The sequence below is a fragment of the Chiloscyllium plagiosum genome, unplaced genomic scaffold (assembly GCF_037043375.1).
Source record: "Chiloscyllium plagiosum isolate Xiang-an unplaced genomic scaffold, Cpla_swu_hap1 HiC_scaffold_13, whole genome shotgun sequence".
Classification (NCBI taxonomy): Eukaryota; Metazoa; Chordata; class Chondrichthyes; order Orectolobiformes; family Hemiscylliidae; genus Chiloscyllium; species Chiloscyllium plagiosum.
In genome coordinates this window covers 85,784,919-85,805,676 of record NW_028270151.1, presented here as the reverse complement: position 1 = coordinate 85,805,676, position 20,758 = coordinate 85,784,919, and the positions used below count along the sequence as shown (strand labels likewise).

General features: G+C 41.0%; 1 protein-coding gene across 2 annotated transcripts in view; it reads left to right on the top strand.

Moving 5' to 3' along the window:
• hdlbpa (high density lipoprotein binding protein a) overlaps nucleotides 1-18,965 on the top strand; it is a 70,881-nt gene extending 51,916 nt beyond the window's left edge. The window contains exons 21-28 of one of the 2 annotated variants that reach the window (XM_043701739.2): nucleotides 2,765-2,901; nucleotides 3,254-3,358; nucleotides 5,358-5,492; nucleotides 6,533-6,676; nucleotides 8,746-8,925; nucleotides 10,729-10,845; nucleotides 13,779-13,907; nucleotides 15,827-18,965. In XM_043701739.2, the coding sequence (XP_043557674.1) occupies nucleotides 2,765-2,901; nucleotides 3,254-3,358; nucleotides 5,358-5,492; nucleotides 6,533-6,676; nucleotides 8,746-8,925; nucleotides 10,729-10,845; nucleotides 13,779-13,907; nucleotides 15,827-15,916 (1,037 nt within the window). In that variant the 3' untranslated portion in view covers nucleotides 15,917-18,965. Of the gene's footprint in view, nucleotides 1-2,761; nucleotides 2,902-3,253; nucleotides 3,359-5,357; nucleotides 5,493-6,532; nucleotides 6,677-8,745; nucleotides 8,926-10,728; nucleotides 10,846-13,778; nucleotides 13,908-15,826 lie in introns of both variants that reach the window. The other variant, XM_043701738.2, reaches the window with a different exon arrangement.
• Nucleotides 18,966-20,758: the final 1,793 nt, after the last annotated feature.

Genomic DNA, 20,758 nt, shown 5'->3' with positions numbered 1-20,758 from the left:
TCAACATCTGTTCTGTTACCCTTATGCACTTTGTATGATATGATCTACTTGTACTGCATGCAAAACAACTTTTCACTGAACCTAGCTACATGTGACAAATCAAATTTTAAGAAATCCTATTTTTTTTTTTCTCTCACTTGGATTGCCCTCTTTGCTTGTAATACACCTTTTCATTGTACATCTATACTCTCTCTACAAAGTGGCATTGAAAGTTTAAAAATTTGAGAATTCAAGCATTGTATGTCAAACAAGTGCCCATAATAAATTAAAAATTGACATTTGCTCATTGTATGTTCCTGTGGTCTAACCATTCTGACAGTACTTTGCCTACTCCATAACTTTGGCATGGCATAAAATTATTATTTCTTTAACTCCAGTCATTTTCCACTTCTCTGAGCACCTGACTGAGATTTGGAAATTTCATACAAACTTGCTCCTCAACTACAAGAGGCATCCTGCATTATTCCAGTGGAAGTTAGCATTTAATTTTGAAGATGAGATAAACTATGTAAAAGAAATAATACAAATATTGTGCACTTAAGCCAGATAACCTTAAGGTTCTTTGTTTAAACAAGAAATAATCTCCGATGAGCCACTTTCTGTTCATAGCAGAGCATGGGAGCTTAGATCTGGCAACCATTCTTCCTGGAGTATCATACCCAGCTCTCCTTTATTCGAAATTAGTGTGTTCTTCCCACTCTCAATGATAGGCTATCAGAATTTCTCTTCCGATAAAGTCCTAATTAGCAACTTGACTCCACTTTAAGTGTCTCCTCCATCTCTGAGGTGCTAAATGGATATTTCTGATCTTTTTTCACTCAGGAAAAGGAGAATATTGTAGAGAGAAGAATGAGATACAGAATATTAGACTAGAAAGGATTGAGGTTAGTAAGAAAGAGGGTTATAGATTCTAGAAGGAGTAAAAGTAGCCAGGTCCCCTGGGCCGGTTGGGATTTATCCAAGGATTTTCTGGGAAGCGAGGGAGGAGATGTTGGAGCCATTGGCCTTTATCTTTGAGTCGTCCTTGTCTACAGGTTTAATACCAGACGACTGGAGGATTGCAAATCTCGTGCCCTGTTCAAGAAGGGTGGTAGAGATGATCCAGATAATCATAGTCCAGCAAGCCTTGCATCTGTTGTAGGAAAACTTTTGGAAAGTATTATAAGGGAGAGGATTTATAGTAATTTAGTAAACAACAATTTGATTGCAGAAAGTCAACATGGTTTTGTCAAGGGCAGGTCATGTCTCTCAAACCTCATTGAGTTTTTTGAAAAGGTGACCAAGTATGTGGCTGAGGGTAGGGCAGTTGACATGGTATACGTGGACTTCAGGAAAGCCTTTGATAAGGTTCCATATGGGAAGCTGTTGGAGAAAATGCCGAGGCATTGATTGAGGGTGATTTAGCCGTTTGGATTAGAAACTGCCTTTCTGTAAGAAGGCACTGAGTGGTGGTTGATGGAAAATATTCTGCCTGGAGTCTGGTTACTAGTGGTGTGCCACAAGGATCTGTTTTGGGACCACTGCTGTTTTTCATTTTTATGAATGACTTGGATGCAGGCACAGATGGATGGGTTAGTAAGTTTGCAGATGATCCCAAAGTTGGTGGAGTGGTGGACAGTGTGGAAGAATGTTGCAGGGGGGCTTGGATAAACTGCAGAATTGGACTGAGGTGACAAATGGAGTTCAATGCAGCTAAATGTGAGGTGTTTCACTTTGGGATGAATAACAGGAAGGCAGAGTACTGGGAAAGATTCTTGGTGGTGTGGATGTGCAGAGGGACCCGGTTGTTCATGTACATAGATCCCTGGAAGTTGCCACCCAGGTTGATAGTGCTGTTAAGAAGGCATACAGTTTTATTGGCAGAGGGATTGAGTTCCAGGGCTGCAATGTCCTGCTGAAACTATACAAAATACTAGTGCATGCTCACTTGTGTACAGTTCTGGCCGCCCCATTACAAGAAGGATGTGGAAGCATTGGAAATAGTGCAGAAGAGATTTACCAGGATGTTGCCTGTCTGGAGGGAAGGTCTTGAGGAAAAGCTTAGACTTGGGTCTCTTCTCATTGCAGATTCACTGATAGCACAACTTTTTTTTTGTTACTGTTTCCAACTTTGCAGATAATGAAACAGTCTATATCTGAATGCAGCAAGACCAGGACAATATCCAGGTTTGGGCTGACATTCTTGACACCATCCATGGCAGAGTCTGCTTGATTGACAACACAACGAATCCTTCACCATAGACAGTAGCAGCAGTGTGCAACATCTGAAATGCATTGTATTTAAGATAAGGACAAATAGGGTTCTTGTTTAGTCATGGGTTACAGCGTGAAGGTGGGAGAATGGCTTTGAGAAACACATCAACCATGATTGAATGGTCATACAGACTTGGTGAGCTAAATGGCCTAATTCTGCTAATTTATTTTGTGTACTTGCACCACTCCACAAACCAGTGGCCACCATCCCAACAAGGGCAGCAGGTGCATGGGAACACCACAACCTGCAAGTTCCCCTCTCTAATCATAAGCCATCCTTACTTGGAAATTTTTGCTTGCTTTTCTTCGGTTTCTATGGGTCAAAATCCTGGCACTCCCTTCCTAACATCTGTGTGTTTACCCTACATCAAATACTTCTACAGGGTTACTGGGGCTCAGCCAGTGATTCACCCATCCTGTGAATGAATAAGAAGACTGTTTGTTTGATTGCAAAATTTAGAGTCACTGTCACACACTGGAATAAAACACTTTGTCCTGTTTCTCTCAGCAGTCGAGCAGCAAGTCCATGAGAATGGAGAGACTGATGGAGAAGTTAAGGACGTTGATCTTGCTGTGCCCCGGAAGAATGACATCATTATTATTTCTGGACGAAAGGAACGCTGTGAAGCAGCCAGAGATGCTTTGCTAGTATGTTTTTAAACTGTGACCTCTGTTTCAATATGGGAAAGTATGTGTAATAGAAACATTATCAAATAAATAGGAGATTTTAATTGCAGCCTCGGTGAGGGTTGTAATTATAAAACAACACTATGATCAACTCCAAAAGAGAATTATTTCTGGTTTTATATATTTTATCAGCTTGAGGTTAAGTCAGGTACAAGAACCAATCCACAAGTTGTGACTTCTAATTTATTAGCACTATTTATTCAACAGTTTACAGGTACGGGAATGTCAGGATTCTTTTTTTCTTTGTCACCAACAGTAAATTGTAGCTCAGTACTGAGACAGAGGCTGTTTTTCATGTGGCATTCTCTTGCAGGCATTGGTTCCCGTAACTATCGAAGTGGAAGTGCCCTTTGACTTGCATCGTTACATCATTGGCCAGAAGGGTAGTGGCATTCGTAAAATGATGGAGGAGTATGAGGTAAAACTTGCTAATGCTTAACTAGTAGACGAAACTGGGACAGGATGTTGCATCCCCCCCTCCGTAACTTAAAGATTCGTTATTGTTGACTTTATTCTAGGATCATTATTGTTGAACCTGGATAGTCCAGTTTTATAGATAAAGAAACTATTTGACCCCTCTCGTTCATGCCTGATCTAAAGAACTAGCTACCTGAATTCTTTGATTTACTCCATGGTCATACCTCTTTTTCTTTTCAAATTTCATTTTCATTTCCAATTCCAATTATTTATGTCTCCTGTTCATAATGTTGGATTCTGCATGTACGGCAGGGCATTTTCATTGTATTTTAAAATCTGCTAAGCTCTCCATTTCAGTCTTCTGATTTTGAATTTTTGTTGTCTCGGGTACTAATTCTCCAATGACAGGAAATGTCTTTAAAATTGGCCAGTTTTTCTAATGCTCACCACCTCCCTGTCCTCCACACACATCCCTGACCCATTGCTCCAGTGAACAGAGCATTAATCTCTAGTCATTCTTGAAATCTCATTTCTGGACGGACATTTTGAGGATCACCTGAATATTAATGTGGAACTGGAATCTTATTTTTCCTCCATTCCCCAACTTGTGGCCACAGAGACCATTTGTAATACCTCTTTACTGCCCACGATTGCCAGTGTATCAAATATTGAATGTACGTTTACATTTAGATGTTGTAGTAATTAAATTAACATTTTGGTCAAACAGCCAAAATCTTGGCCAACAGGGGACGTAGCGAACTTACCATCGTGTCCCACTTGCTGAGACTTGGAGGTGCAACAATATCAGCCCAAATGGTCCATATGTGACACCCCTGTCCAAGTTGTGAATGGAGTTTAATCTAATATCTATAATTCTGTCTCATTCAGAGTTGACTATGAGCGTGCCAGAAACTGATGCTCTTTTTTTTTAATTATCCCCACACTACCGTCTAACTGCTGTAGTGCTTATTTTTCCCCCAGCATCCATGTTGTGTGTGCAGGTGTGAGACACCGTGAAAGACGCAAGGTGGGGATATTAGACAAAGACACAAATCTTCATTCAATTTCCACAACCAGGAAGAAATGAAATGCCCAAGTGTCAGGCAGTGCCCTTCAAAGGGCAATGCTGTGTGATCAAACAGTGAGGGGGAGGGCAGGGATTAAATCAAAATAGAATGGGGGGGGGGGGGGGGGAACTGCTCTTTTTCTTTGTAAGTCAGGGTTCCCTGATTGGGCCTGTTAATTTGGTCCAATTACAACTTTTTTCTATTGTGTATAGCTGGCTGACTTTATGATCACCACACCCTTTTTTATTTTAAATTTTTTGCATGTTTCTTTTGAATTTTATTATAGCACTTGCCAGTGTCCATGATAGTTGTAGGCCAAGGAGTTGATTGGCAGAATCCATATATTCAGCATAGGATACTGAAACATGAGATGATTGGAGAGTCCCAATTTGTCCTTTCATAAAGGACTGTAGAGACCAATGTGTTTCCCCATTTGTAGAGAACTGCTTTTGATGAGCAGTGAGTGATGCTCATGGCCTAAGGTGGTATCCTGGAGTTTTGCTGCTTCGTAAGTTATTTTCCTGAGCCTTTTTTTGCTTTTCTCAGTTTTCTTTAATTATGATGTGTGAATAGTATATATGATTATCTGAGCAATAGTGCAGGTTGGGCTTGAGTCTGATTTTGGCCTTTGCTCACCCTATTTTTGCATGTTGAATATTCATGTAATAGAGCCATTAAAGTATGAAATAACTAAAAGCGGGGCACTTCTTATTGAAAGCTCTTCATATCCTGTAATTTGAATACACTTATTGTTTAAGAATACTACCTTAAGCTGTTTCGGACTGTATTAAGTTCCTGCCGCGTTAACTTTGTTTCCCCTTATCACAGATTGAATTAAGTGAGAAATGGTATGGAATCTCCAACTTATCGGAGTAGCCCTCTATGTTCAGTGTTGCCAACTGTTGTTTGTTTTTTTTTTAAAAACATATGTAGGTGAACATTGCTGTGCCCCCTCCTGAGGAGCAGTCTGACATAATTAAAATCACTGGGCTGGCTTCTCACTTGGACAGAGCTCGGCAAGGACTGAATGAGCGGGTCAAAGAACTTCAGATGGAACAGGAGGACCGGGTAAGCATGCTCACTTAATACAGAATGATTCATGATATGTGAACTTGTGTAGCATAGACGCCACCTCTATTGTTCGAGTTTGGCCAATTTGCTCCGTGTAATCGAGAAACATTAAAATAAAGGAGCAAGAGTAGGTCATTCAGTTTTTTTTTTTGAACCTGCTCCACCATTCAATATGATCATGGCTGATCATTCAATTTGGTACTTTGTTTCCACTTCCTCCCCAATTCCACTGATCCGTTTAGTCCGAAGAGCTATTTCTACATTTTTCCTGAAAGTCTTCCATGTTTTGGCATTGGTTTCTGTGGCAAAGAATTCTGCAGGCTCACCACTGTCTGGGATGAAATTCCTCCTCATCTGTCATAAATTTCTCTCCTTTCTCTCTCATTCTCAGAATCTGACCCCTTGATCTAGATGACCATCTTTCCTGCATCTACACTGTTAACCTGTTACAATGTTTTGTAGATTCCTGAGAATCACATTCTTTCCTCTTTCTCTCCCCGCCCCACCACCACCATCACAAACCACAGTTCTTTACAAGCATGAATCAAGTCTTCCAGCCTCATAACATAGGTAGAGACGTCTGCATTCGGTGGTGGGTAAAGATATAATCCTTTAAACAGTTGGTAGTCTTCCTCCTTCTATCTGATTCAGGAGTGATATCAGAAAGCACTTGGTCACATACAGGGTCATGACCTTTTGTTTTTATCTAGCATTCTCTCTTGCTCCATTTCTATTGTCATTGCTGTATGTGGAGTGAAGTTGAATATTTAGAGTTTAATTGTGGTGTTATTCATGATTTGTTGAGTTAGGTGTATTTGGAAGTATAAACACTGGACTGAATCAAGGTTTGACACACCTTTTTGCATTGGTTAGTCATCAACTCAGACTAGTAAAGAGCTAGCTCAAAACTGATTTTGGGTTCACTTTATTGGAATGCATTTCCAGTAATTCTCAGGCTTGGCAGAACTTTTTTTAAGCTTGTGAACACTGCAAACAGTTGTCAAATACTGACTTATTCACACCTCCCACCTCCACAGGCTCTGAGAAGCTTCAAGTTGACAATCGCTGTGGATCCACGTTATCACCCAAAAATCATTGGCAGAAAAGGTGCAGTTATTACTCAGATTCGCATGGATCATGATGTCAATGTGCAATTTCCTGACAAGAATGATGAAAATCAGGTATGGACCCTTTTTCTTTCAGACCCTGACACAATTTGAATGTGGTGCTATGCCTCTTGCTCTCTCAGGCAGATAATTAAGTAATGGCAGATGGTACTTGGATCACAAGGATGCCATCTCTGGCCTCTGTATTTCATATTGCTTTTCAAAAGCAAAATCACAAATATCCCTGGGCAGTCAAATACAGATTTGTCTGTTTTTAGTATGGAAGCGATCCAGCCTTGAACAGTAAGTGATGCTTGCAAGGCACCATCCCCGATAGTGCAGGGTGATAAACAGCTAAACCTGCAAAATGGAATTTTACCATCTCCTGAGTAAGAACAGCTGTGAAAAGATGGTGACCTGACGGGTTGAGTATTTATACACTTGAAAGTAAGCTTGACAAGTGTGTAGGAAGAGAATAGAGGGAAATGGTAAGTTGAGAGGAGAATTGTTCCTAACACATGTACTGGAAAAGATTGGTTAACACATGGAAGAGCAAATGGAGGCAGATTCTTCTGTCATTCAGTGCAATCATGGCAGCAACTCGTTTTCAAGCAATCTGTCTCTTCTTTCCCTCAAACATTTTCCCACTGTGTGACCCTTCACTGAGGAATGTGTAGTGGGGTGTGGCTCAAATGAAGAGCAGGGTGCAGGCACAGAAGGCCTGAGAGACAAAGAGCTACATGTGATTCCTCTGAACCCATGACCCCAAAATTCTGGGACCCAATTCCCATCCATTAGGGAAGATCGGACTTGGTGTATCAAGAAGTATCAATCTCCGAGAATGCTCCTCATCTGAATATTCTCGATCTTTTTGGGGTAGATGGTTCCAAAGATTCCAAGCCCTTTTTCAGAAGAATTTTCTCCTATCTCAAACTTAAATGGCTGGCCCCTTTTTTATTCCTGAGATTGTGACACCCTAGTTCTGTGTGCCCCAGCCAGGAGAAACATCCCAGTTGGGCCAAATGGCCAATATCTGTACTGTTAATTCATTGTAATGTTCACATAATGTTAGGGGCATGGCACTAACTCTTAACAACATTGTCAGGGTGGGGGGGGGCATGTGGTGGGAGGAAGAAAAACTGCAGATGCTGGAATTCAGAAACAAAAACAGAAATTGCTGTTTTATGATCTAAATTATGACTATCCTCCTTGTCGCATAATTTTCTTTTGTTAAATTTCCTCTAAATAAACACGTTAATCCATTGGAATTGCCAGCAGCATGTAACACATCTCATTGGAGTGTGAACATACTTTTAAGATGCACTATAGCTTTAACCCCTACTTCAGAGATTCTTATCCCAAAAATAGAGTGACATTTAAACTCAACAGGTCTTGCAGCATCTGTGGAGAGAAATCAGAATATCACGTTTCGGGTCCAGTGACCCTTCAGAACCGATGGTAGCTAGGAGAAGGTTGGGGGATTATGTGCAAGGTGAGGTTGGTGGAGGAGGGAGGAGTAAATGAAAGGCAGAGAGAGAAGAACAGTGGACAGATGAGTGGGTAAAGGTCAGTTTGGGAGAATGAATAGCTAGTAATGGGGACTATTTGTAGCTGATAATGGGTTGTGTGGTAGCAGCCCATGTGATAAGGCCTGGTATGGGGACTGGGATAAGAATATGGGAGAAGGTGCTTGAGCCCTAAAGTCGTAGGACTCAATATTGAGTCCAGATGGTTGCAGAGATCCCAAGTGGCAAATGAGGTGTTGCTCTGCCAGCTTGCACTGAGCTTTGCTGGAGCACTGCAGCAAGCTCGAGACAGATGTTGGCGTGGGAACACTGACGTGTTTAAGTGGCAGGCAACTGGAAACTCGGTCATTTTTGCAGAGGGAATGTAGGTATTCGATAAAGTGGCTACTCGGTCTGTACCTTGCTTCCCCAATATCAAGGAGTTGACAACGTTCCTCAATGTTGTCAAATGGGTGGGCACTGTGGCCCACTGTCTGGAGTGAGGGCAGCTTGTCAGTCATGTCAGTGTTGCTGGATGAAGAGGAAAGTGATAATGTCAGTCAGTGGAACAGATATTTGTTACAGTGCATGAGGATGTTTGATCTATCACTTCTGACCACTTGTTGCTTCTGTTTTTAGGATCAAATAACTATCACTGGGTATGAGAAAAATACAGAAACTGCCAAGGAAGCCATCATGAAAATAGTGTCTGAGCTGGAGGAAATGATATCTGAAGACATTACTCTTAACCACAAAGTCCATGCCCGTATTATTGGTGCTCGTGGAAAAGCCATCCGAAAGATTATGGAGGACTTCAAGGTGAGCTGCTTCTATTCTATGATGACTCAACAGGAGACCAAAATCAACTGTAAACTATGAATAAAATCAGAAAAGATAATGTGGTGGGCATTTTTATGCTTCCAAGTCTGGAAGAGTTCACCAACTGTCATGAAAATGAACAGAAAACACATGCGATGTCTCTCCGAGCAGTGCTCATGATGCATTGGTGCGGTTAATCATCCTTAAATGCTCAATATGTTAACCAGAGCTCCCAAGTAAATTCAGTCCTAATTTTCCAATCCTGGTCAGGTCAAATAAATTGACCATTACTCATCTTGTCATTGCTTAACTGTTCCAAGTTTTCAGTGAGGTTAATCCTAAAAGCAAACTGTGGCTCTTCCTTTTTAAGCAAGGATTGCCAGAGAAGCAGACCCTCCTGTGCCATGGAATGATATAACCTGTAAGAACAGATATTAATCTGAAATCTGGACTCGGGTGTAGGGTGTCATTCAGGAATGAAGAGTTTTGGCAGTATGAGGAAGAATGGGAGAGATGTGATGGCCTTGACCTATACTGCTGAAGCAATTTCACTGAAGAGCCTGAACTCCATTTTGATCCCTATCCCTCCTTGTAAAAGCCTATCTTTCACTTTCTAACATATCAGCTTCCACATTCAACAGATTTCACAATTAACCCCCTCTGGTGTGGTGCCACTGTCACTTGGCTTCCCTTCCTGTCCACTTTCCATGTTCTGAAGGGATTGTACCATCCACACCACTGTCTGTTGCCTCAGTCACGTGAACCCCAACCCAAACCTTTTCGCCACAAACTCATGAAAAACTATTCCTGTGCCTATTTCCTAATTTCTTTTTCCAAGCACCCAACACACCTTCCATGTGAATCAGCCAGCCGTTTCTTTTAGTTTAGAATATTGTATCTGCTGCTCACAGTGGAGTCAGCTTTACATTGGTGAGACCAAATACAGATTAGAGGGTGACCCCTTTGCAGAACATTTCTATCAGGGAAAAGAAAGTGAGGACTGCAAATGCTGGAGATCAGAAGAGTGTGGTGCTAGAAAAGCACAGCAGGTCAGGCAGCATCCGAGGAGCAGGAGATTCAATGAAAATGAGATTGTTCTGATGAAGGGATTATGCCCAAAACATCAATACTGCTCCTCTGATGCTACCTGACCTGTGCTTTGCCAGCACCACACCCTCTGCTCTAATATCTTTCAGTCCACAAGTATTAGCCATGCTGGGGTTCAGTAATTCTTCACCTTACTCTGCCTCCTATCCTACTCTAATGAAGCTTAACATGAACATAAGGGACACCTGAAGTCAATACAGAAGGCTGTAACATTCGTTTAATTTCAGATCATTACCTCTGCCCTTAACTTAAATAGGTGAAGATTCTGCTTTATAAATGTATACCTTCTCTAGACCATCCTTTTATTACTTGTCCTATTATCAGCCCTTTCATCATGCACCACTATCCCTATCGTCACTCAATCTCCTTTTTTTTTCTCTATCCTGTCCCAGACCGTCCCTTTTTGATTCGTTCCTCCTCTACCATTTCTTGACTACTTACTTTGTCTAAATTGTGTTACAGCCCTGATGTGTCCAGCTCTGTCAAAGGGCAGTTGACTTGAAACATTAATGCTGTTGGAATCTAAGGAGAGAGAAAAGACCACCTGAATATTTCCAGCAATTTGTTTTATCTTTAATGTTTGTTTGTTTCTTTGGTTTTTTTAAACTTAAGTTGTGATACACCTCACTGTATTTATCTGATGTCTTCACAGACACTACTTAAATACAGGTAATTCACCTTTTCTGTTGTGTGCAGGTTGACATTCGTTTCCCTCCATCTGGGGCAGAAGATCTTGACTGTGTCACTGTGACTGGTCTGCCTGACAATGTGGATGAGGCTATTGATCATCTCCTGAACTTGGAAGAGGAATACGTAAGTATCAGTTTAAGTGTTGCTGCTCCAACCAGTACGTAACAGTGCACCCCAGTTTAGCAGCAGACCTTCTAGTGACTTTATGATACTGACACCAGGTTTCATTTAAGGGAATTCTCAGCACCTCCAGTGCTGACCTCTTGTGTTTCCCTGATAGTGCTCTGTTGATGGAAGTACCTTCAACTGTCAAATTCCTGAGCTTCAGCATTTCTTCCTAAACCCTTCCTTCTCTGTCTTCTCTCAAGATGTTCTTTGAAATCTGCTTCTTTGATAATGCTTTTGGTAATTTTTATCTCCTTGTATGACTTGGTGTCAAATTTTGACTGCTAAAACTCCTGTGCAATATCGTTTAAAATATTTTACTGCATTAAAGGCATTATATAAATGCAAACTTTTATTGTTAGACGTGCAGATTGGAACTGCATGATCCTATTGAGTTTGACCCCAGTTCTGCAGGCAGTGTGCTATACGTTTTTCACGGCTGGCTGCATGGAGTCTGCACATTCTCCCCGTGTCTGCGTGTTTCCTGCGGGTGCTCCGGTTTCCTCCCACAATCCAAAGATGTGCAGGTCAGGTGAATTGGCCATGTTAAATTACCCATAGTGATAGGTGCATTAGGGAGTAGGGGGATGGGTCTGGGTGGGTTACTCTTCGGAGGAACGGTGTGGACTTGTTGTGCTGAAAGACCTGTTTCCGCACTGTAAGGAATCTAATTAATCTAATCAACCTGCTCTCTTTCCAACTCGCTTTTTTTGGTCTACGCTATCCTCTTTACAGTTTACAATGCTTTCAAGTTTTTAGTATCATTTACAAACTTTGAAATCATCCTCTGTGCACTAAGATTCAGATCCTTAATCTTTCTCAGAAGGTGAGGGTTCAAATACCACCCCCAGGCACTCCACTGCAAACCTTCATCCAGCTTGGAAAATAATTATTAAGCATTGCTCTGTTTTGAATTCATTAACTAATTTTGTACTAATGTTTCTATTATCCTTTCTATTCCATGAATATAACTCTCTTCTTTTGAAGTCTATTATGTGGCACTGTATTGCATGCCTTCTGGCAGTCCTTGTACACCACATCAATAAAGATTTTATCATTGAACAGCTGACAAAAAAGGTCAAAGAAAAACTAGCCAGTGACTTAAACTTTATTTTCACCCCCTCAATCTATGCAGGTTCTTGCTCATTTTTTCCAGGTGACTATCCTGAGTAATTTGTTTCTTGAAGCTTCTGCATCATGAAAGTTAAACTGACGGGACTGTATTTGCTGGGCTTTTCCTTGCATCCTTGTTTGAACAGGGGTGATGTTTGCAATTTTCCTGTTTTTTTTTTATTTTCTTGTCACCTAGAGTCTAGAAAAGACTGTGGGGTCATGGCCAGCACCCTTCATTGGATATGTCTCATCCAGTTCTGGTGTCTTGTCAATCTTGAGTACCAGTAGTCTATCAAACACTTGTTCCTTGTCAGTTTTGAGCTCCTTCTAATGACAGTTTTCTCATGGTTCCATGGTAAAGACAAATATGGAGAATTTGTTTTAATACTTCAGCCATGCCTTGGGCGAAAATGTGTAAATCTGCTTTATGGTCCCTAATCACCCCCAATTCTCCTCTTACTCTTGCTATTTATGTGACTATGGAAGACTTGAGGATTCCTGTTCTTATCCAAAGAAGCAATATTCCTCTTTGCTTCTCTTATATTTTTTTGTCATTTCCCCTTTGAACCTTTTCATTCTCCATTGTACTTGCTACCTGATCCCTCAGAAGCAACACTTCTTTATCTTAATTTTACTCTCTGTTTTGACAGCCAGGGACCTGGAGATGTGTTTTCCCTACATTTCCCTTTGAGGGAATGTGCCTTTGCTGTATCCTCTTTGAAGGTGACCCTTTGTTCAATTACAATTCCTGCAGCCAAACTTTCATTTGTCTAACCTGTCCAGCTCCATTCCTGCGCAATTGAAGTCAGCTTTCTGCCAGTTGGTGTTTTGTTTTTTTTGTTTTCACTTGACTGTGGATTGACTACCATCATTCTTCACCATCTTGGGCATTTATGTACAATGATCACTGTCTCCTAAATGCTCCCCCACTGACATTTGATCCACTTGGTCGTGCCTCATTTCCCATTTCCATGATGAACTCCGTCCTAACTTAAATGGGTCATGACTTCTGGCTGTTCATCATCCTGCCCCACACGTGTATCCAAAAGAAAAATGCTTCTCCTTCCCCAACTTTCATCAAACTCTCCACTCAGTCACCTTTTGCCTTCTGCACCAAACTCCCAGATGTACTCTCTAGACCTCAGTCAGTCAGTCAATGCTAAGTGACAATCGTAGAATCACTACAGTGTGAAAGTAGGCCATTAAGCCCACTGAGTAAGCACTGATCCTCTAAGCATCTCATCCACACCCACCTCATCCCTGTTACCCTGTGTTTCATATGGTTGACCAACCTAGATTGCACATCCCTGGACACTATATGGGCAGTTATTAGCATGGTCAGTCCACCTAACCTGCTCATCTTTGTACTGTGGGAGGGAACCCACGCAGACACTGGTAGAATGTGCAAACTCCACACCGGAGGCTGGGATCGAACCCATGCCCCTGGCTGAGGCACTAGTGTTAACCACCTGAGTTACTATGCCACCCTGTGCAACCTTATTGATGCTAAGGTGGATGAGTAATTTCTTGAGGGTCATTAGTCTTTTGAAAATCTTCCACACAGAACAACGGGGTCAGCTCATTGAATATATTCCAGGCTGATTTAGGTAGATTCTGGATTTGACAAGGAAGTTTAGAGTTATGGGCCCAGTGGGAAAGTAGAGTTGAGGCCACAATCAAGCAAATGGTGATCTTTTTGAATATTAAAGCAGGCTTGATGGGCTGAATAACATAGTCCACCTACTATTTCTTGATCCATCTCTCTCCTATCTTTTTAGATGTCAGATGTTGTGGAAAATGAGGCTATGCAGGCATACATGAAATCAGCATCACGTGTGGATGAACCAAAAACCACCTCAAAGGGCTTTGTGGTGAGAGATGCACCATGGACCAGTAGCACAGAAAAGGTAAGGAGCCTTCATGCTTCACTGGCTTGTTTATCTGGGAGGACTGGACTACTCTCGGCTTATGTGGCAGCCTGTGTATAGTTACTGGTAAACTGGAACAGAAGCTTTAAAGTGTGTGTGTGTGTGTGTGTGTGTGTGTGTGTATATATATTATAGTAAACCTTGATCCCAAGGCAACTCTAGCTCCTAGACTGAGGGCAAGGTGCAGTCCACCTCCAACAACCCAACCATCTTGGGGAGGGGGGGGGGGGAAATGTGCTGAAACACAAACATTTTATATTTTAAAATTGAGAGTTTAAGATTGAAAGTGGAAATAAATTTTGGAACAGAAAGATTATTAGATTGTTCTTCAGCCTAGTTCTTTCCAATTGTGATATTTTGCATTATTTCACTCTGCATTTCTTTAAGTTCAATCTGATTTGATAATGGTTTCCACCTGGCTCTTTTTCCAAGTGTCTGGTACCTTAATATGTTAACCACCTGTAGCGTGATGTACTCAACTTTTGGTAAACTCATACACTCTGATCACAACATTTGCTTCCAGTGATTATGCCTGGGTGACTCTTACCCCAAGAAACCCGTTTACTCTTGATATGTGTGTTCTGCACTGTGCAGTTCCCACTCAGTTTGGCAGGCTAGTTTAGTTTTAATGTTCTTAGCTTCCATCTTGAACTAGGCCAGGTTTGAAACTGGCTGGATTTTCAGCTATAGAGTAGAGAAGTTTTGAAGATTTAAGAGAAGATGATCTGCCCAATCCAAGAAATCATCTCCTCCAATTTGATATGAATCAATGTTGGTTTTTTAAAAAACAACAGTGAGATAAAAAGTATACAAGGGAATCCCCAACTTATGAGTAACTTACAAATGCTTGTACTTACACTCATGTAAGGGATCATATTTGTAATTTTGAAGACCCATTATATGAACACCTGCTGTACTTGTGAACGCCTGCTTTCCAGCATGTTCTGGCTTATAAATCAACTTGTGAATGAGACTCCAGATGAGAACTCATTCTCAACCTGGGGACTATATCATATTATGTTGGGGTTATAGAACATGAATGAATGGATGAGAGTACATCCTGTGTGAAAATGTGTTTTTCTTCCCTAGAAGGAGAGTCCATTTGAAAGTGACCTAAATATGTCACTTACAAGCAAGCACGTTATTGTAATAGTGTCTGGGGAAAACCGCTATAGTGTTAATGAGTGAAATGTTTATACTGTTGGCTTTCTGACAGGCAGACTAAACATATTAAAGCAACTGCTTTAGAATTGACTTCACAACAAAAGATTAAGTTTTTAATTCTGAAGAATCCAGAGTTCAGATCGGAAGGTAAAATAGTTTCTCTGTTTCATTTTTAAATGGATGAAGTTTGGTTCAGGGGGAGTCAGCAGAAATGGCTTCCAATCTGTGGAGCTTCCAACCCAGGAGATCATGCAAATAAATCCTGAGTTTTTAGAACTGTAGAGTTTTTAAGCTATCAGAATTGAGGTTCATGCCAGCGGCCTTGATAGCAGGGTCATTTTTTTTAGAAAAAAATAGCTATAGTAGTCCCAAGATAAAAGACTGGATAAGATGTGAAATAGGTTGTAGTCTTGTTTGGATGTTGTATTAGCATCTTTCTAACTTTTCCAATTACTTGTTTTTCCATTTGCATAATGAACATGTGCTCTGTTAAGGGACATCTTCAGACTTGTGAATATTTGTGTGAGTAAACAACTGCAAAAGAAAAATTTAAAATGCAATCTATCATGCCAGGTTTGTACTGGGATCTGATTTGTGCAATATTATCATAGGCTGGGATCATAAACATGTGTTTATAATTTTATGTTCATTTGGTGATTTGACTTGCTTTGGGGAAAATTCCGTGTAACTTGTATTTGAATTGCTAAGTAACTTGAATTCTTTATCTCCTCCAGGCTCCAGACATGAGTAGCTCTGAAGACTTCCCGAGTTTTGGTGCTCCAGTTGCTCCAAAGACTTCACCGTGGGGACCGAAAAGATTCTGAGCAGGAAGAAGCTCTATTTTCCAAACCCCCCCCCCCCCCCCCCCCCCATCCCCTCGTATTGCTGGGTTGCCACAATGTGCTTCCTATTTGATTCCAGTTCAGCAGCCTAGCAAGTAATTAGTGTAGCAAAAATTACTTCCTGTGTCAGTCATTTCCAAAAACACAATAGCCGTGATTTGAAGGCCATACTCGCGAGCCTCGTCTATAGCCACGCAGTTGCGTGCTTCTAAACCCCACGGCATTCCACACACCCTGACAAACAACTGTTTGAAAACAGTTTGCCGCTGATTCGATGCAAGGGCCCAAATTGCAGTGTTTATCCAAATTACCCACGCAACTTGGTCCACTGCTTATTTCAGTCAAGTCAACATCTGCAGGAATTTGAAGCAAAGACTGGGTGGGGTTGTGGTCTCCTGATTTCTTTTTTAAAATCCCTGGAGTCTGCATCCTTTTGCCTATCTTTGCAGTTTTCCTGGTTAAAAGTGCAATTGCTTTAACCCTTCAACTGCCACTTGCCATAGAGCTCTGAAGCCCATTTTAACACCTGCACTTCAAATTTGACTGTGAATCCAGTCCTTAAATCACAGCTCAGCTGACCTCATTTTAAATTAACCTCATTTTGAATCAGGTGTTCCTCCCTAGCCGGTAGACCCTATGCTATGCCACTGTTCCAGGTCACTTGATGTGCACAGCCTTGGTTGTTTTCCCCCTATCCTAATGGTTGGGCCATTGTGCATATGATGATATTGCTTTGTGCAAAAATGAGGCTGTGAGCAAACCCCTGAGCACAGCATGTAAATGGAACTCTACTTGCCATAACAGGGCCAACAGCAAATGAGCACTGAGGGGATTTAGAAAAAAATGCAAAAACAAGCCAAATGGATTCGCTTAAACTGTCCCACAGCCAAAGACTTATTGCTTTGTGCAAAGTTTCTTTGTGCAAACACAGCACAAAGCCAAGGCAATGACTGATGAACAATGAAGAAGGGTGAAACCTCAAACTTTCAGCCTGCTCCTGCTGCAGAGATCCCTGAAGTGGTATTTCTTTGCCCAATTGCTCTTTCATAATGCAGATTTTATTTGAACAAGAAATTCTCATTCCATTTGAGAACATCTGAGACACATTAAAATGACTTAGTTGTTTACCCTAGGCTTATTTGGTGTTTCTGTATACAGAAAAAGCACTAAATTAAGTTTTGTGCATGCTATGTATCTATTATACATAGAGATGCGTGGTATTGACTTTGGTCATGTCAGTGTGTCAACTCCAAAGAGCTCAAAAGAAGCTAACTTACAGAATGCACATTAATGTCAGTGTATAGAGTATACCACCTACTTGTAATTTGATATAAACAGTATCTTGAAAGAGAATCTTCCTCTTCCAAAGTGGAATTTATTTTCTCATGCAAATGAGGACTGCCCATGTTGAACAGTAAGGAGAGGGTGGCAAGAGCTGTGCAGTTCCCCACCAACACTACACATTCTGGGTCAATAACCTCAGGCTGGTAAATCTTAATAGCCAGATTTTGGTTCCTAGTAAATCATGCACTTGGGTTAATCCACACATTAGCCCTCTTAGCACAGCACAATACCCAAAGGTTGAGGGTGTGTGGCTAGGAAGGAGAGAGCAGACTGCATAACCTATGAATAGGAAGTGCAACTTCTCTTTTTTTTTTGGTAGCTTGTGTCTTGCCCACCATTGCCACTCCCTGTGATTGGGTCTTTACTCCACACCTCAACAAAAAAGGTAGTACTGATGGACAGGGCCCGTTGAACTTTTGGGTTAGCTTGTTTGAGAAACTGAACTTTGAGATCTACAAGGAGAAAGAAAACTTGACAAAAACACTAATCTATTGAAAATGCAATCATCTGTTTTGATTTTTCACCCAATTTTCCCCATAGACTCACTTGACTGTGAGAGAGACTCTTGTCACAATCCACAGTCCAGTGAGTTGAATCTGTTTTATTTTTAAACTATTGTTTCCAAGTCTGTTTCTGGGACTTGATAGGAAACCCAGTCGCTTTGCTATGAATCTGTTTTTGATTCATAACTTTGGCTTCCTTTCATAATCAGGTCCCAGTTTTGTTTTAAATCTTGCTGAATACTGGATGGATTTCTAATCTGTTAAGCATTGTCCAATTTATTGAGCATTTCTGTCACGTGTAAAGCAGAAGACCGAGCCCCCACCCACCCCCTTACAGCACCCCTCCCAAAGGAGAATTGGCTTGATCTAGTTGATGCCAATATCTGGCTATTCCTACAATTAAGAAATGTAGTGATAATTAAGTCACTTCTGAATTAGTAACTGATTAGATTAGTGGCCCTTTCAGAAGCTGGCTATCTCTTCAGTGTGATAGTTTCTTGCTGGCACTTTAAAGCCGAGGTGGGGCTACCCTTGTGTACTTGCATGTGCTCATATGTGAGTTTGCACCTTGCAGATTTAAATGTAATTTGTAGATCTCAGTTTGATAATACTTCGATTTAACTGGGATAAAAAAAATTTGTTTTTTCTTTTGAAACAACTTGCTAATCTTCTCAGGGCGTCAGTGTGCAATTCCCCTCTGCAGGCTGAGAATGCTAGCTGAAAGCTGACTTGCCCCTAATGTAAGGAGTAAAGTAGCAATAATGTCCCAAGACCACCAGGTGCAAATTTGGTACTAAGTTCTTTAGCAGAACACCACTCAGCCAGTGTTGGCAGCCTGCTGGCACACTTTAGGTTCAGCTTACTTTTGAAGTGGATGTCCATGCATTAGGTACCGTGGCCTGTTTTGTCCTTTTTTTGTTCAAACCATCAATGTTCCAATGACATTTCCTTGTCTGCTATTGATCCTGCCCTGTTGATACAGTTATGAAGGATTTGAGAAATGGGCCTGTTTTCACTGCTCACATCTGTTCAAGTCTTCCATGTTGATGCAATACGAAGAACAAGCAGTTTCCATGTAAGACCCATTGGCCTTAACTCTGAATGGAGATATGCAAATGTATAGGAGATATGGATGACACTGGAATTTTATAAATCCAAAATTAAAAAAAAACGAATAACCAGTCTTTCTGCACTGTTGCTTGTGTTTTTGTACAACCTATCTGCTACAATCTGAAGTTTATCATTCAATTTGTTGGTTTGGTCTTGGCAGTTCATGTGGAAAGACTGAAGGATGTCCACCAATGTAAATTTTGTTGTGGCAACTAAACAGCAGATGGCCGCATAGTTAATGATGCGTTTCGTTTTCAAGTTCCCAAGTTGAATTGAGTTATGAAATCATTAAAGTGGCTATAGCACAGGAGGAGGCCATTTGGCATTTCATATCTGTGCTAATTTTCTGAGAGCTTTGTGCTGGCCCCATTTTATTACTTTTTCTTGTGACATTGTAAACTGTTTTCCTTTAAATAATTATCTGATTTCCCTTTAGAAAGCCATGGGTGAAATTGCCAGTATCTCTAGCTACTTTTTTATTTCCTCATGCCGACTCTGGTTGTTTTGCCAATCCCTTTCATCTGACCATCTATATTAAAGGAGAATTAGTCTGATTCTCTGACCTATCCATGCAACTGGAATCTCTCCTTGCTGAAGCCATTCTCATGCATGTTTTCTGCACATTGTTGTTAAGTGGTACCCAGAGCTTGTATACAAAACTCTCCTTCCAATTAGACCATTACTTTATTTAAAAGTTTTTAAACATAGTTTTCCTTGCTTTTATACTGTGCCTCTATTCATAAAGCCTGTCGTCCTTCACTTTCTCAACATGCCCTGCAGCATTCCACAGTCTATGCACATAAACTCCATGAGCTCTTCTGCTCCTGCACAACATAAAGAATAAAATTCTAATTTGGTTGGTAGGAAGGACAAGTCAATAAATGTTTCACTTCACTCTTCTCAGCACGCACTCAAGTTTCCAAAATGTTACCAATCTTCTAACCACCATCTTTGCAGCATTGTACTTTTTTTTTTTTTAGTTTGCTATCATCCTTAACTTAGCTGTCTCTTCCTCTTGAAAGTTGTGGAATATCCCCACACATCTGCCACAACCTCTCAACCATTTCTATTTGAACTATAGTTTGCCAGTCTAGCCAGCTACCATTATACACTTCTAATCACTTTTTTTAAATTTAAAATCATTTCAGGCTCTCATTTATGTTTCTTCCTCAAACAGAAAATGGAATTTCAGCATATTAAGATCATTCTTATCTAGAGAGCATTTGTTAGGTTGATTTCCCTACAGTGTGGAAACAGGCCCTTTGGCTCAACAAGTGCACATGGACACTCTGCAGAGTAACCCACGCAGACCCTTTCTCCTCTAGCTGCTGCACCTAACACTGGGCAATTTAGCATAGCCAATCCACCTGACCTGCATATCTTTGGATTGTGGGAGGACACCAGAGGACCTGGCAGAAACCCATGCAGACACTGGCAGAATGTGCAAACTCCACACTCTAGTCTTGGGCTACTGTGAATCAAACCTGGGTCCCTGGCGTTCTGAGGCTGCAGTATAACCACTGAGGCACAGTGCTGCCTGTTATAAGATCTTTTTGTTAAACCTGTCTTATTACAGATTGCCATGTCTAAAATACTGAGCTTCCTTTGTTGGTTACTTTGTACATGAAGGAGATGAGCAACTAAATATTAGGTTTCTACTGATTATCATTATTAGAATGTGATTCACCTTCTCCATGCAAACTCTCATGCTTTGAAGGCTACACTGTAATGTCCAAATCCTTTATTTGAAAAAAGATCATGCTTGGTGTGTTTTTATTCCTTCTCCCAATATAATCTCTCCTCTTCACCTGCCTGTATTGATATCTATCAACATGTGTTGTGGTCAGAGGAGGCTTTTAATGGCAGC